General features: G+C 39.1%; 1 protein-coding gene across 3 annotated transcripts in view; it reads right to left on the bottom strand.

The window, feature by feature from the left end:
- Positions 1–18072, bottom strand: part of LOC114145113 (ras and Rab interactor 2) — a 36829-nt gene that overhangs the window by 17235 nt on the left and 1522 nt on the right. For 2 of the 3 annotated variants that reach the window (XM_028018507.1, XM_028018509.1), the window contains exons 2-7: positions 10930–11044; positions 4843–4937; positions 2832–3021; positions 2640–2748; positions 1233–1305; positions 613–704 (exon numbers count right to left, since the gene is read on the bottom strand). In XM_028018507.1, coding sequence (XP_027874308.1) covers positions 613–704; positions 1233–1305; positions 2640–2748; positions 2832–3021; positions 4843–4937; positions 10930–10998 — 628 coding nt within the window. In that variant the 5' untranslated portion in view covers positions 10999–11044. Of the gene's footprint in view, positions 1–612; positions 705–1232; positions 1306–2639; positions 2749–2831; positions 3022–4842; positions 4938–10929; positions 11045–12568; positions 12625–18072 lie in introns of those variants that run through there. The other variant, XM_028018508.1, reaches the window with a different exon arrangement.

The raw sequence follows: 18072 nt of genomic DNA, 5'->3' as shown, positions 1-18072 counted from the left end.
GGGAATCTGACCCAGAATCAGAACCAAAACAAAAGTGAAAACTGTTTGATACTAAAGTTTTCAAAGTATGTTATTAAACTGATCTGTGATTTCATTCACATTTGGATACTGATAGTCCATGACAATAATTTACTACAACAGACATAAACTTATATGGCTTCCATTTGTTTACAACAAGAGGGAAGCAGGAAGTGGACCAACCGGGGAACGAGACAAAGACTTACGTCAAAGATTAGTAACCTGGAAGATCAACTTAAATAAGCTGTCTGCTCTGGTAGACAGGCTGTTTCAGCTGATAAATGGAAAGGGTCTAATTTTATGACTTATAAGCTGAAATTCTGAATTTTGTCATTTCTTTTCTGCTTTTAGAAAACAAATAATAACTACACACCTGCCTGAAAAGACCTGATGAAGATATGATGGGATTTTCCCCTCATTCTGGATCATATCTTGTCTTTAAATCAGAATCAAACTGAAGCTAAATGAGTATTTTTGTTTTGTTTGTTGTTTTTGTGTTTTTTAGCAGGTTTATGTGTGGTCTGAGTATGACGTCCATCTGGGCAGGAAACCACCGCAGCGTGTTGGGCGTTAGCTGGTTGCAGATGGGATTACCTGCACCGAGCTGAGCCACCTCCTCCAGCTCCTTCTGCGTCTTTGCAGATGAAATGGCCTCAGGAAGTTTGAGCGTGAACGGCAGGATGTCTCTTAAAATAAAAATAAATTCATTAATAATTCAAAATGAGCAAATATGCTGTGAAAGAAACACAAACAGAACAGGAAATACAGCATGTTTTTGACCTAATTACAGCCCACAGTCCTTAAATGACACGGAAATCCGGTAATAAAAAAAGTGTTGATCCCACCAGTTTGTTGGTAAAAACACCCAGAGAGCCGACCCACACACTGAGAAGTGAAAACACTCCTGAACTTTACCGACTCTTTGTTTCCATTACGCAGACAGATGTGAAACTCTAAATATGTTGGGACTTTTTCCAAACAATTCACCACTGCTCTGAGCATTTATGATATTCACTAGATTTTATTTTATTATAAACAAGGTGCATGTTTACCATTTTTCCTGTTGCATCTTTTAATGCCTGTTTTGTTTTTCTCTTATTCTTATGAGCGTTAAAGAAACTGCTGACTTTGCAAACATTATTTTTACTCATAACTTTTCCGTCCTCTTATAAAATGTCTCAACTTCAGTGAAGCCAGTGAAAATAGTTGTTTACCTGCTGACACAGTAGAAGGCCACTAGGTGGAAGAGATCTGCAAAACTGATCCCAGATCCTTCCATGGAAAAGGCTGCAAGCAAACAAAACGCAGACGAGTTGAAGAAAAATGTCCAGAATTACCTTCATGACAGAAATCTGATCAGAACCAAATGTTTATGGAGCCTAAAACCAAAAGCCGATAACTCTACCACACTGGGAGAGCAGTTAAATTAGAATATCATGTAGCAGTCTGTTTTACAGTGGTTCTGAAGGAGCCTCTGACTGAAGACAGTAATGAGGACAACAAAACATTTTGAGAGACACAGAGTCTGTTGATTTATCTGAGCGGGTTTGGGTCAGACGGTTGAAACCTGGACACAGCTGAGTGTTTCAGTGAGATTAGTGTCCCAAACACTCAGCAGAGCGCTTCTGGAAGGCTCACACCAAGCTTCCTGAATAGCACGACCTCAACCCTGTTGAATATTGTAAGCTATTCTTAGACGTCGGGCCTTTGCAACAGAAATACGTCAGAATATGGATGAGTCACCATCTTCAAAAACTCTTCAAAGAATCTGAATTAATGAGTTACAACAACATTTAATTTCCCTTTGAGATTAATAAAGTATTTTTGAATTTTGACTTTGAAAATGATCACAGCTAAATGAAACACCCAGTTTGAGCTAACTGACTTTGGGCTGAATACAAATGCAAGCCACACTTTGCAGATTTCTTTGTTAAATTACTAAACCTCCCATTGTTTTCCTTCCTTTTGTTTTTCTTCATTGTTTTGTCACAGAAAATAAAATAAAATAAAAAATATTCTTCAGTGTAGTTTTCCTGGAGGAAAATGTGGAAAACTCCCAGGTGATGATTTTTTTAAAGCTCTTAATTGTATTTTTTGAATACAACGTAAATGTGGAGTTGATGACAGCAGAGGCTGAGTGAGGATCTGTTGACCTCAATGTGAAGGTCAAAGTCTCCTCCTACCTGCTCTCTGCTATGTTGTCACTAGCTGGAAACACTGAAGAGTTACTTTATTTAATAACATGAGTTTCAGATAAAATGCAAAACCTGACTCAGATTTTACTGTAAAAACAATTCAAATCAGAAACAAAATGAGTCAGGTGCATTTGAGCTGATATAAAACTGTTCACGCTGTTATTTAGACAATTTTATTAAGAAAGCCCTGAATAACGTGTTACGGTTTTAACTCAAGACGTGTTGACCAAACAGCCTGTGAACTCGCTTTCATTTCTCTCTTTTGTGTGATTATTTCTGAACTCTAATGCAGAGGCGGACAGGAAGTGGCATGAGCGACTGACTCACTATGAACTGAGGACTGAGGTGAAGAATAAAAACGATGAAACATTTTTCTGTTTGCAGATCTCAGTTTCTTTCTTAATGGAGCAAAGAGAAGCGACTTACAGTACTGACTCTCTCTGACATTGAAGTGGCTGATGGGATTTTCTGACTGATCCTTATCCAGACGCACGGACAGAACCTTCCTCTGCAGAACCTTCCTGACCAGAAACACCTGCTCCGTAAAAGAAAACACCGTAAGCCATAAAATCCTCCTTGATAACGGTGAAAGAGTCATGCTTGATGTTGACCTCTCACCCCTGGCGGCTGTTTGAGCAGAATGTCGGAGGCCTCGTCTTCGCTGACCGCCAGCAGCAGCCAGACCTGATGAGTCTGAGTCAGCCGCTCCAACACGCTCATCCTCCTCCGCAGCGAGTCGTAACCAGAGTCCCATTCCCCCACGGACCCCCTGCAGCGCAGCGGCTGCAGAAAAGCACCGCCCTGCAGCCTGCAGACGAGGGAAAAGCAGCCGGCCCAAAGCAGCTTTGACATCAGCTGGCACAAACAAAACAAATATTGCAAACAAACTCGTAGGCGAAGCAACGTCATCCGTGAGCTGGAGTCACTAATGTCCCGTCTCACCAACGTAAACTGAAACATACATCAGGTTTGGAGTCTAAAAGAACTCCACAACGTGACGGCGTCCAGAGAAAGTGGAGATCAAAACTTTAGAGAAGTGAGAAAGTTTCTCCAGAAAACAAAAATCCATGCAGGAAACCGGCAGACGTGAACGCTCGACACGATGTGGCAGTGAGGAAAGTGGGACGGTCCTCAAAATAATTACCCAACATTTCAGTCATGTGTCCCTTCGTCATCCATGAAACACAATCTTTCATTTCAAAACATTTCATTTTGGAAATTATTTTTTTGTAATAGTTTGTAGACATTTAGTCAGAGTTTTTGTTGCTTAAAGATGACGATTTGTTTCAAATTATGATGAACACTGTAACTATAAAAAGCAAAACAAGAAACAGAAGGATGAGAGCGCAGAGAACGATTTGAAGAATGAGGAGTTATCTGCTGTAGACGAGTCGGTGAGCAGAAATACAGATCTTTAATTCCTTCTGGCAGGAAGGCAGTGAAGTTGAGCCGTAATACAATCATGTTTTTTAGTTTTTGTGAGTCATCTAGAGGCACTTCATGAACATACTGATGGCTGTTGTTTCAAATACCACCAGAATGAGTTAAAGCAGGTTAGCCTGGAGGAAATGAATGCATGGAACAATTTTTCAGCATCAAGACATGGACAATTCACAGAGACCTAAAATATTTTTGAAATGAAAGACAAGAGAGATGTGAGATGAGAGTCAAACCTGACACCAAGGTCAGCAGAGAGAGAGAGAGAGAGATGTTTAGTCCAGACTACAAAATGGATGCAACAAGGGATGAGTGGACCTGGTGGACAGTACCAACACCTTGAGTTCAAAATGTATTTTCTCAAGCCATGATGCTCTAACACTGGTCGTATGGTAAACTGACATATCAAGGACCTGGTACTCCAGTTCGCCCAACACTTGGACAGGTTGAACTCCCATGAACCCTGCAGGACCCTGCTGAGGGTCCAGAGCCGGTCCAGTGTCCAGGACCAGGAAGAAACCCGCCCTGAACCCCTGAATCTGAGGTTACACAGCAGGCCCTCTTCTCCAGAACGGTTAGAACAATATAAATATTCAAGATAAGCTGCAGAAAAACCATCAAAACTACAAAAATATTAAATTAAAATGGAAACATTGGTGGCATTAAACAGCACAAACTAACATTTACTGTAATTTCTTCCTTTAACTGAATGATTTCTGTCCTGTTATTAGACAGGAGAGTTTTTGCACAAACTATACCAATAAACTTCTCTTCCTTCACCTCAGGTTTTCCCTCCATATTATCTCTGTTTGACAAATTCTCATTCAATCTGTTACTATTCTGTTTCTACGTTTTAATTTTATAACTAACTCAATAGTTAAATTTAAACATCTGTCACTTAAAGAATCAGGTTGAAATAAAGTTATATTTTTAAAAGAGATATTGTGGGACTGAAAACAATAACTTGTCACATTAAAGTTTGTTTTCATGCTGCATTGCTTCAATAATTAACTGAGTTAACTTTAGATGAAAAGAAGTTTCTGACTGCAGGAGGAAACTTTTGAGAAACTGCTAAACTTTATTCACTCATGTTTCATTAGAGCCCTGTTAAATTGTCAAAATGTGATCACAATAATAAAATAAACCAAGCATAACCTTTCACATGCCATCAGGATGACAGGATCAGTCCTACCCTTGTATCTCCAGTGGCTCCTTGTCCAGAGCCGGCGCCGTTTGGACCATCTCCTTCTTCAGCTCCCCGATCTCCAGCGCAAAGGTGTCAATCAGCTGAAAACGGACAGAACGAGGAGCTTTGACTGACGGAGGAGAAGAGGAGACGGGGAATGGGAGCAAACGAACCGAAGGCATTGCTCAAACAAAGTTTACAACACAAAGACGCTTATGTGGGACAGAGGAAGCAGTGATTCATTTTCCTGTGTCATTTCCTCCAGGCAGGAAACATGGAGATGGAGAATCATCAACGAAATGAGCAGCGTGACGCTCGGAGGAGCGGAGGAGGGCATTCCCACGCTGCAGAGACTGAAACATGAACACTGGGACAGGAAGGCCAGGCAGGTTTCACAGGTTCATCTTTTCATGTCATCATGAACTAACATCATGAGTTTAAATCAAAGTTTCAATTAGGCTGGATGTGTAACAGTGACAGGCTGCAGCTGGACATGTTTGGTGCATCTTTTCATTTATTACGGTAACTGTTCTGGGAAGAGGGAATTTTGATTATTTATCTTTGCAGAACTTCTCCAGATCTCACTGATGCTCTCAAACAGGTGAGACTGAGACCGAAATGACTTTTTACCCAGGTGGATTTTATCTCTGGTGAACAATTCTCTGTGGATCCTCTCATGTGATGACAACTCACTTCCACTGGATTTTATTTAAAATGTCTCTGTATCTTAAAGAAACGGGCCCACAGCATGACGGAGCCGTCACCAGAGCTTAAAGACAACATAATTCACTCTTTGTTTGATGCTTTATGTTTAGGTGCCAATTTCACGAACTTCTCGTGTTTCTTTTTATTATGATGGCAGACATTATTCTTCGATTTGTGTGCTTTTAATAAATCTTCTAGAAACTTTATGAGCCTAAAATGTCACTTTCTGCTGTAGTTTTCTAAAGTAGATCTTTGTATATGTTTTTAACTCTTCGCTTGGTGCAAGAAAAACTTTGCTCCCTGTTCTGCCAGGTTTCATTTCTAGATGCTTTCATTGATGTAGCATCATTTAAATCATGCTGGCGTTTAACTGCAGCATTTATCTGTAAATATCAGATCCTGCTTCTGTATTTGGGCTTTTCCAGACGGAAGGAAAACAAACTCCACACCCTGGAGTTTCCCATTTCATCACAACATGGACGCCAGCATCAGGGTCAAGGACACCTTCTCTCATGTGCCAACAGTAATTAGCAGAGCGGTTAAACGATGCAATAAGGCGACTGCAGGTTTTAACCACAAGGAGGCGCCTTTTCACCAATAACAAAGGCTTGAAGCCAGACCACAGTCACCTCCCCACGCAGGACTAAGTGGAACCAGCTGAGTTACAGCTCAGCTGGTTCCACTGAGCTTTAACTCAGCTCAGTGGCAGGTAAGAACTCAATTTCCCAACCTGAGTTCTTTACTGGGAGCTTCAAGCAGCCCAGTTAGGACCAGCAAGAAAGAGACCAGTGACGAGATGTCCTGAGCAGAAGCAACCAAAACTTCACAGCCACCCAATTGTTTAGCTACAAGCTGAGATCCTTAAAACCAGATGTTACACCGAAAGAGGTTGTTTAAAAAGCGAGAATCCTGCAGCCAACAGCAGGATTACAAACCAGATCTGCTCGTCTTTCTGTTCTGCTCATGAGCTGCAGACACATTCACACTGTCACTTCCTGAGCTGCTATTTTTGCCACTGTTGTCATTTTAGCGTCACTTCTTCATGAACTGAAAAGATGTGACATGTCCAGTTGCAACCTGTTCATATCCACTCATCTTGAGCATTAAAGCAACAATCATTCTAGGCCTTTAATTGTTAACTTTGATAATGAAGAATGAGGAGCAGAAGTTTTGGATGTTTTTGTTGATTATTTTTCTAATCCCCATAGAGGATTAGAAAAAAGATTATGCAAGCAGGCTCAAGTATTACACACTCACCTCTTTGTTTTATAAGCGGTGATGAATAAAAAAGGCAATAAAAACCCCATCAAGCTCTGCTTAGAAACAAGGACCGATTGCAGCAGGTAATTTTGTCTCCGCAGCATAAAAAGTTACTGGGCTCAGAGAAGATTGAAGGAGAAATGGAGATGGACACAAGCTGGGAGACATTTGTAAACAACTGCAGAGTTCATGAGTTCAAACAACAGCAAAGAGATGCAAGTTAATCAGATGCTTCATAACTTTGGCAAATCTGATGGAGGCAAAACAGATTTTTTGACAAAAAAATCACTTTTGGCACAAAGTCAAGCCTCCATATCATCAAAAGAACATAACACCCATAGTGAAGCAAGGCTGTGGCTGCATCATGCACGGGTTCATTTTCCTTAAATAGAGCTTGTAGAATAGAATAGAATAGAATAGAATAGAATAGAATAGAAATATAATTTATTTTCCCACAATGTGGAAATTCAGTCCCAGTAGAAAGTTACGGACAATGGAAACATGTAGAATCAAACCAAGATTAAAAAAAGAAAAATAAATACAGAATGTACAGTAAGGACAAAGTTAAAGTATAAAACAAAGTGTACAGTAATTAAAAATAAAATATTGAGATCAAAAGCAATGTGCAACTGAGTAAGGTAAAATAAAAATTACATGATTTTAATTTGAATATCTGTGCACAAAAAAGAGCAAAAGAAAAAAAAGCTAAAATACTGCAACAAAAAGTGAAAAATGTGAGCAGAGATATAAACACTTATTGGAGCCGTATGTAACTTTTATATTAAATAAAACTATCACTATGTCATAACAGTATGGTGTGAGATACAGTTATTACATAAATTAAATCTACTATGTGCTACAATTTGAAGATTAGATTAAACTTACTAAGTCTACATTAAGCCTATATTTCTGCATGAAAATGTTTTTATTGGTCTTGATTAATATTCTAATCTTAAACGTGCTTTCATTGTAAGCAAAAATATTTCTATAATTAACAGAAATAAAAGCTTGAAAATATCAGTTTGTGTGTCAATAATGAAAAAATGACATTTTTATTGTCATTCTAATGATAGTAAATATGTAGCAGGCCATCTTTTAGATCCACTCTGTAACAGGTGTGAGTTTAAATACATTTTTAATTTAACTAAAACACTTCCAGGAAAACATGGAGTCAACGCTCTGTCTACAGATTGTTTGGGGATTAAATAGTTTTCTGCCAGGTGAAGCAGGGTGACAGCTTCCACCTCTGGCCAGGAGACAGAGCGTTTCATCAGTCTGTGGAAAACATGAGGGAGGTTCCTGATAGATGACCTGAAGGTCAGCGGACATTAAACAACTCGATCTGGGTTCTGATAAACAGAACTCAGCAGCAAAGGTTTGTATTTCACTGACATTTATGGACCATCGTTCTTCTGGGTTTGTTTCTACTGTCAGTCGTCAGGAGGAGAGCTGCAGAGCTAAACAGAGCTAATTATAGAGCTGCAGCGCTCAGAAACACAGAAGCTGTTTGCTCCTCCAGGTCTGTGCAGGAGTTTCTCTGTCTGGGCTGCTGGAGCCGTAGATGGAGTCAGTGGGAAACTATGAGTTTGATTTTGACCCGCGTACAGAGACACTTCTGTCAAAGTTGGTAAAGATAGAAAAAAAAATCTGTAAAGGAAATATCGTCATCCTTTTAACCCAGGAATATTAAAACCTGACTGCGTCAAACAAACTTCATGAGGCTTTTACAGAGTCGCCTGAATTTCATTTAAAACTCACCCAATGTCTGCAAACCAAATTTATAACACAAACCATTGGTTATTTTACCATCAATGCATCTTTTTACATGAAGAAGTCATTAAATTTAATAGTATACTATATTAGATGATCAGAAAAAACTTTCAAATGTAAAAGGAGTGCAGAGTAGAGTAGATTGAGTGAAAGGTGTTGTTCTACAAAGAAGAAAGGGAAGAATTTTATTGTGCACCACTTGTGTCAATCTACAGAAATCCAGGCAAAATATGAAAGTTAACTGCAACTCCTCAGGCCACGTTTGATGTTTATATCAGTAAATAATAAAAGTCAACCTATGCACCAAGACGTATGAATACTTTAAGGCATTGTAGGTTTATAGCCTTTGCAACTTAATTTAAATGTCTGACAGAAAGAGTAGACATTCTGCAAAGACCTCAGCTAAAGCCTGACAACCGTGCAAAACTACCAGAAAGCAAAACCTCAAATTAAAATGTAGCTTTATGTGTTGGATTCCAGATTTCTATTTTTATATTGCAACTAAAATAGCAATTTGAGAAAAGAAAAACTAGTTTACCTGAGAGATTAAAAATAGACAAAAAAGCATGAAACATGTTTACAGAGTAGCTCTGTGCTGGAAGATGGAGACATGGTTTTATCTAAAGAACGGACTTCCATCTGCAGCAGAGCAGTGATTCTGAAACTGTTCAGTTTGAGCTTCGTCTTGACTGAATTATTTCACTTTGTGCCACAAACCAAATGAATGCTGGAAAAGATCGATGCCAGCTGTGGGAGATCTCTAACCCTCTCAGAGAAGCTGTGAAAGTCCCTCCCCTCTCCGTCCCTCCGGCTCCCTTTCCTGTCATCATTTTTGTCTTTTCCCACATCCCAGATATTGTTGTTCACGTCTCTAATTAGCACTAAATCAGGCTTGTTTTCCACCAGATTCCTTTGTTTCACTTAAAACTTGTTGTTTCTGGAGAATCTGTTTCTTCTCTGCTCCTGCTTTCATCTTCAGTCACTAGTCAAAGACTTTAAAGGGTCCTAACTGTGTGCAGAAGGTCTGTTCATTGTTACTGTTTGATCATAAATTCTTTGAAAAATGAAGGGTCCCAAACCTCACCCAGGAGGCACACCTACAAAGGTTTCATTGTGTTGTTATATATGCTGGAAAGATGCAGAGAATGAGAAAATAGGACACAAGTTACAATAAATAGATAAATATCTGTCCAAAACTGACTGTAATATCCTGTCTTAAATCAGTGTTTATTAAAAAAAATATAAATATGGATATTTAATACTGTGAAAAGCATTTTCTTCCTCCTGAATGTCTGTTGTTTTTGCCAGCTGACGGGTAGAATTACATAATCCACCAAGCAGAACCTGTCTGACAACATGACATAGACTGAAACATTGCTTTTAAAAGAGGTGTCCACCAGGAGGCGCTAAGGGGCCTCAAAAAGCTGAAGAGAAGATGAGGAAAAAGATGCAAACATATAAACAAAGTAAACCAAAACAAAATTCTAATAATAAATCTTCAATTATAATTTTCTTTTTTTATGTATAATCTGTTTTTTAATTATCTTTACATAACATGCATTAAAATTTACTGAAATGTCATTTGTCAAAATGATCAACCTACTTCAAGCTAGCATAGCAAACTCGAAGGGGAAATTTGTGGTCAAGAAAAGACAGAAGGAAATGTCCAGCAGCCATACTGCTGCAGAAAACCCAAAGTACTTCTGATCCATTAAAACCAGAAGGTATGAGGCAGAATTTATGCTAAATGAATGTAATATTTATTGAACAATGAATAAAACTGAGAAAAAAACACTAAACATTTTAAAAGCTGATGTTTCTTTACATATGTTATATGTAAAGAAACATAAAGCATTCCAAGAAGATAAAGCTAGCTAAAAACAAACAAACAAAAAACAAAACAAGAAAATATGAGAATTAAAGTCCTTGTGATCCATCAGTGCAGAAAGGGTTCACAGCCCATTTCTTAAGGGCCCTTTAAGGTTCTGGGACCCCAGGGAACCACAGAGAACCAAGATGGACCGTTGAAGAAAACTTCTTTAGAAATTGTATTCAATAGTTTGATAAAGTTCAGTTTTGTTGCTGGATTTTCTTACTTTTTCACATTACAACTTTTAGAAAATCAAGCTAATACATACTTGTGCACAAACATATTTTTGGCACTAATGAAACCCCCTACTGATTGATATCAACCGAATTTGTCTGGTTTTGGTTTTACTTCTTCAGAAGGGAAATGGCTCCGTTTAACAGCCTGTTTCCTGTTTTACTCCAGACAGCCTCCGTGTTGAGTCACATCTTCCTAGAAAAACAAACATTTTGTGGGACAGGAACTGCCATCTGCTCTGATGCAGGCCTTACCTTAAAGAAGCTGCTGCTCCGGTTGGTGAGGCCGCAGGAAGGGCTTCCTGGTAGCGAGTCAGAGTCCATGTCGTCTTCCTGTCGGCGGCCGTTCCAGCCCGGAGCAGATGGAGATCTGTGGGTCAGAAACATTTCAACTCAGACGCTTTGAGCTGTGGTGCAGCCTGAGGAAATTCCTGCTTCAGCCACAGTCGGCTCTGTGAAGCTGCTGCCCAGCTCGGGTGACTTTATTATGACCGACTTTTCTTTCACTGTGCTCTCTGAGCATCTGCCTCTTTTTCCACCCGATCCAGGATAACTGCTTCATTCATTGATTCTTGGTCTTGCTGTCTGGTTACCTGTTTCTGTTTTTCTTCACATTTTCTGCCACTTCATTCCCACTTTCTGCTCCTTTAAACTCATTTTCCATCTCAGGCTGTATTCCAGCAAAGCTGCTTTCTCCCCCCACCCATCGACAGAGCCAGACATCAAAATGCATTTCAACACATAACTTTACTCAGAAAGTCACAACTTTTTCTTTTCACATTTTTTTGCCTTTACAGTTTGCTTCTCTGTGATTATATTTATAAATGACTCCTTGAGATGCGTTTGATTCCCTCTCCAGCCAGACTGAAGAGATTAACGCAGCCCTTCCCCTCCTGGCAGAGGATCACAGAGCTCACGAGTCGGCCCATTTGTCCGCTGATCCACACAGATGCTTTCATCTAACACAGGCAGGAAGTGTGCAACATCTCCACAAACTCAGCTGTGGACTGCAGGGATGTAAATGTGCCACTAAAGTCTGGAGGGTTTTGGTTTTGCAGGATTTGCAACTAAATCTCCAAATGATTTATGTGCCACGGGCTTTAAAAACCAAAGTTGACTGTAGTTTACAGTTTGTGGTTGAACAAGCAGCGACTTATGTAGCATAAACTAAGCATTGGACTAGACACTGGAATCCAGTTTAACCATTACTGAAAAATAAAAGTTTTCTGACTGTTGTTTTGTTTTGCTCTGTATAAAATCACCACAATCTGATTAATGTGATTGTTGATCTGATAAGTTTTGTCTCAGACAGACTTTCTGTTTATGGGTATGGATGGGAATTGATAAGAAATTAGCTATATCAATTTTATTATTGATCTCACTTATTGATTCTCTAATTGATTCTCAAAAAATGTAGGAAATAAACTTTAGTTCAAAATATGAACCACATTGTATTTGATTCAAAGGAAAATTAAAACTGGCTTAAAAAATAAGAATTTCTCTGTCAAATGAACATATTAACATAAAATGCAACTTTTCACACATCAACAGTTTCTGTGCAGACAATTTGAATCGTCTACTATCCTCTTATTCAATAAATCAGAATATAAATGAAAAGTTCATGTATTTCAGTAACTCAGCTCATAAAAATTACCGATTCCAGTTGAACTGATATTTTAAAGCTTTTATTTATACTAAAGATGATAATTTCTTGCTGAAAAAATATTTAAGATTAGAATATTAGACCAGACCAATTAAAAACATTCCTAATGGAGAAATGTGGGCCTAATTAAAAATATGTTTGACATGTAAATGTTAATATGAGATGCAGATTATTGATACAATACGGAGCCAACAGTAATAATAACCAGGAGGTGGAGAAGTTTAACTTTACCTGGGACATTCATGGCAGAAGACGCTGAGCTCCTTCCTCAAGTTACTGCTGTTGCTAAGCAACTTATCAAACGCTTTAAATATACGCAAATCAGTTTCATGCTGTGTGGTCAACTATTTCAGAATGTTGGAGGTATTTTCTACTTTTATTTTGATTCAAAGCTCTCCACATTTTGCAACTGGCCCTAGTAGTTTTTTTGGTGACGCCATCTTGGATATTTTCCATCCATCCATTTTCTAACACCCTTGTCCCCTAGAGGGGTCGGGAGGGCGGCTGGTGCCTCTCCAGCCATCGTTCCAGGAGAGGCGGGGTCACCTGGACAGGTCGCCAGTCTGTCGCAGGGCAACACAGAATCAACCATGCACACACACACTCACACCAAGGGAGAATTTAGAGAGACCAATTTACCAGTCATGTTTTTGGACTGTGGGAGGAAGCTGGAGTACCCGGAGAGAACCCACCATGCACAGGGAGAACATGCAAACTCCGTGCAGAAAGTCCCCGGGCCGGGAATCGAACCCGGGACCTTTTTGCTGCAGGGCAACAGTTTTACCACCTGCGCCACTGTGCAGCCTCATCTTGGATATTTTCTAAATCAAAATACTGAACATTACGTCATCACGTAAATGACGTCATGCAATAACCTTGACCCAGACGGGCTAATCCTGAAGAACTGAACTAATGAGAAATGGTTCTCGCTTTACTGATGGGGCCCATAAAATCTTCTCATAATTTATTTTTACCCATCAATTTTGAAAATGATTATATTATCCAACTGCATTTAATTTTAACTCAGTTTAATTAATATTAGGCAAGTTGAACAGAGCCCACATCTTTGAGACTCAATGTTAACTATGGCTGTATTCACACTGCAGACTGAAGTGACCCAATTCCAAGTTTTATTTTTGTTTGTTTGTTTTTTTTTAAACGTAAGGCGACTTGTATCCAATCTTCTCATGACAGTCTAAACAACACAAGCCGGATGTTTTTCGAATGCGACCCAGGCCACTTGGGTATCCGATTCACATGTGACCTAATGTGACCTCCAGGTCGGAATCATCTGACCTGAACGTCACTGATACTCCACAAATCTCACTATTCTGCGTCCTGATATGAACAAGCGGGAAGAAGAAAACAAAATCGGAAATGGGTCCCTTCAGGCTGCAGTGTGAAGACAGCTTGTCAACTCGTTACCATAGTAACACCAAAAGCTGCTTCTGATTGGATGATGAGTCCCATGTGATGGCTCCTCTCCCAGAGACTTTGGCCAGCGAGAGGTTGTGCTGTTTGAAGACACAGAACTGAACTCTTTGGAAACGTTTGTCCATAAAATGACAAAAGGACCCAGTCATGCAGTGAGAGCACCTATACGGTGTAAAGGTGCAATGATTGTCTTCTAAGTGAAGATTCATCTTTCGGTTTTACTTTGAGAAATGTTTTTGAGCCTCTGGTGGTTTTTTGTAAAGCACTTCACACATTTTTGAGCTCAAAGTGAGAAGCTGACATCCTAGGATTTGTTGCTGTAGAAGAATTAAACAATGTTGGTCCATGCTGACCCACTAAGCTGCTATTTGTTCCAAGACAAATGGCTGTGGCTCCAACTACCACCACAGTGGTTGGAGCTGCTGTGGTTCATTCCCAGGTGTGGAACCATCTACCTGGAGAAAGCAGTCAGTGAACTTCTTTCTCTTGATATCTCAGAATCAACAAGATTTTTGAGAACTTTTAGGTGTCAGGTTGAACTTGTGTCTAACAGGCATCTTTTTAATTTTCTAAATCAGATTTTTAAACATTTGGTAGGGAGACTGGGAAGCATTAAAAATAAATGAAAACTATTGGAATGAACTGCAATCAAACTTACAACAGCTTAATTACCTGCATGCTATTTTACCTAGTTGAACTGCCTTATTTGATTCTTTACATATTAATCATAAAGGTATAAAAATCTCTTAAAAAGGTCATTGTTCAGATAAAATAAATTCTAGTGACAAATTAATTTCAGATTATCAATGAGTTATGACGCAGCTGCTGATCCCACTCACAGTAGCTGATATTTACTACTGTAAAGGCCTATCTGCTGTTTCCTCATCATTTCAGACATGAAGTGATAGTCTGCACTGACAGTTTCATTTCCACAAACAGAAAACAGCGTGGCGACAAAAAAGTCGCCACAAAAGCAAACTTGACCTTAACAAAGCACCACTTATTTCCAAAGCTTAAAAACTTGTCTTCCAAATTGCCAAAATCTCATGTAATCTTTAAAAGTGGTCTTAATCAAAAGTTTTAAGACTCTGATTGCTTTTGAGTCATTCTCAGTTCAGTGAATGAATTTTTTCAGGAACTTGTTTTCTGTTTGTTAAACTCTGAGCTGTGACTCAGTTTACATTAAAAGCCTCTTAAACTCAGGGGGGCACCGTGTTGCGTCAGTACACAAATTAGCAAAAAAACAAAAACAAAACTGTTTTAAATTGGTTTCTAGATGATACACGTGTCCCTTTTTTTCAGCTGTTTCTCTTCTATGAAGCTGTTAAGGAGATATTGAACATTTGTTCTGTTCAACACAGAAATTACTGCTAGATCAGGGCTTGTGTGTCTGCTCTGTCTTTTCAAACCTCCAGTCGATCGTTGCAGACTGCCGTTCACGCAGAGTAAGGTTCTGCTTCTGCTGGAGGTTTCTTCCTGTTAAAGGGGAGATTTTCCTCTCCATTGTCACTACATGCATGCTCAAAATGAGGAACTGCTGTAAAGTCAGCGACACGTCCTGGTCCAGGAGGAGTGAGTGCCATGAGTCAATGATTTGAACTAATTATGTAGATTTTAAGGCATTCAAATTTTTAGCAAAATTAATTAATTTTAGCAAGATTAATTGCAAAATTCCCAGGAAGGAACCTTTGTTTTTGTTTGTTTCTGGTACACCTGTAAATCTGATGCACAGGCGACATCCACGATGATCAATGAAGCTGCTTCTCTGGATTTTGTGCTTCAGAAACCAATCTGAGACTGGCAAAGACTGGTGATGTGTTCAAGTTGTACTAAAACGAGTTTGTCTCTCAGAAAAGCTTTTGAAGTCTAAAATATCATCTCAGTGGTAAAAATGTTGCTAATGCTAATGTCATCGACCACAGTCCACATTTCTAAAGTGGCTTCCTGAAACAATAACATTACTTTGCACCAGAAGAAATAAATACAGTATATTTGTTGTTGAGCTCATATGTGTATTTATTAAATAATTTAGCAGCAGAAATGTTTGGTTTTTTTATGTAAAATGTTGCTTATTTTGTCAATAAAATGCGACTAATTGTGGCTATTTAATCATTGATCCTAAAATTAACCCATATAAAAATTTTAATCGTGTCCCACCACTAGAAAATTGCTATTCTCACGCCAAACCTTAAGCATCTGTTGGTCCAATTGAACTATTTTAAACCTTCATTCTCCAGGAATGAGTCTTGCTTTGAAAACAGGTAAATTCATCACAGCTGGGAATGTAAAGCACTTCATCAGCCAGCTGTGCCTAAATGTCTGTAAAACACGACTTTATTTACCAAAGTGTGTAGAAACCCTGAAACCGACCTACCAGACTCTTCCACCTGCCTCATGGTTCAATTCATCAGCTTTGGCATTAACTTACATCCAATAAATGCATGTTTAAACTGCAAAGAGCCTGAAGTGGGGCTTGTTTTTCATATGGAGGTCAGCTGACTCCCTGCTGCTGTCAGAACAGCTGCATAAACCTGCAGCAGATATAAAAACTCCCACATGGGTCCCGTTAGTGTCTGAAACAAACCAGATGACGCTGTGGATGTGAGCATCCACAGGAAACAGCAAACAGATCCAGGCAGGGGGTACGGACTCGGAAAGGGTCAGTGAGCAGAGCAGAATGTGGGTCACTGGTTCTTGCTGAGCCCAGCTTAAGCTGTTGCTTAAACTAGGAAGGAAAAAACTTCAGGAATGTGTTCACTCAGTTTTATGCAAGAGGAGGGTTTTCCGAGATTTGTTTGTGCATCTTCTGTCCATCAAACACCACGCTAACCAACTCTAACCTCTAATTACAGCTTTCAGGCTCTTATAATAGCAAACTGAAAATAAATCACATTATAAATCATGCTGCTCATGCAATAAGAAAACTTCTGCTCTAAATAATGGTTGGAAACTATGTCAGGCACCGGCACCGCCCTCCACCAGCACCAACTTTCCACACTGAAGGTCAGCTGAGAAAAGACTTGGATCTTTTTTTGTCAACAACTTTTCTTTAAATCTGCTTCAGAATCTCTGAATGAGGTTGAGCTCTGATCTAGTTCTGGACTTTATTCACATTTTCATGGAAGAAAAGAAGAAGAAAGAAGAACGACTAGAGAAGGTGGAGATGAAAATCGTCTCTTCACAGAAGAGAAAACAGACAGACTGGCTGAAGGTCCTCTACATTCAAATCCCAACTTCACAGTGAAGCAACATTTCTACAGGAGGGAAAAGTTACAGCCAGAATAAACTGATCGTAGCTAGGAGTTTTAGAAGTTTGCCATCATTCCCCAAAGAGAAATGATTCACACAGACCCCTGATTGCGGTCAGATTATGTAGAAGAACGACCACGCAAAAAATAAATCAGATTTCAGCAAAAAAGAGAGAAAGATCTAATTGAGCCTGAGGACCTGTGTATTTTCTGCCATGAAAATGTTAAACATTATGAGTTTACTAGACTTTACAGAGACTCTAACTGGAACAGTGGAGGATATGTGGGGTTAGCAATATGGACTCCAATGTGTTATCATAATATTCAGTGATACTATTGTAATAACAATGAAAATTAACTATTTATTTATTTATTTATTCATTTTTAGGGAAATGTATGGATATGATTGCTTGTATATAGCACCATAAACAGAAATACTGCTCATGAAAAGAAATGTATCATAAATAATAAACGATATGATATGATTAATGCCCACCGATAGCCTATTAGTGATTATGGTGGAGGATCCATGATGCTGCGGGCCTGTTTCTCTACCTGGGAGCCTTGTCACAAACTCTTTGAAAAGTGTCAAATATTTTTGAATAAAAATATTTCTACCTCTGACTGAAAACTGAAAATAGATCATCATTGTTTTTTCTGTAAGGATAATAATTGAAAACATGTGAGCAACTCTTTGCAGAAATGATTCTCCAGACACAAAGTGACCCATTTGACTCCACAGACTCTAAACCCGTAGAAAACCTGCAGACTGACCGTAAACAGACGGCCTGATTACATGTTCGTCTGCACAGTTCAACATTCCCCACAGGGTCAGTTTTCTGTAACTGCAGCTGCTGATTCCAAACCAAAGTGAGATCACTTTTCATAAACCTGCAGACTTCGGTTCTGTCCCAGAAAGAAGCAGCTTTAGCAGGAAAACAGAAGAAAGCTGCCATCAAAACCCTGAAAGAAACACTAATCAGCTTCATAACCCAAAAACCAACAAGCTCAGTTATGTTTCTTATTTCAATGCCTTTCCGCTGACTCTTTCCC

Source organism: Xiphophorus couchianus, chromosome 5 (genome assembly GCF_001444195.1).
Source record: "Xiphophorus couchianus chromosome 5, X_couchianus-1.0, whole genome shotgun sequence".
Classification (NCBI taxonomy): Eukaryota; Metazoa; Chordata; class Actinopteri; order Cyprinodontiformes; family Poeciliidae; genus Xiphophorus; species Xiphophorus couchianus.
This window is presented reverse-complemented; position numbering and strand designations above follow the sequence as displayed.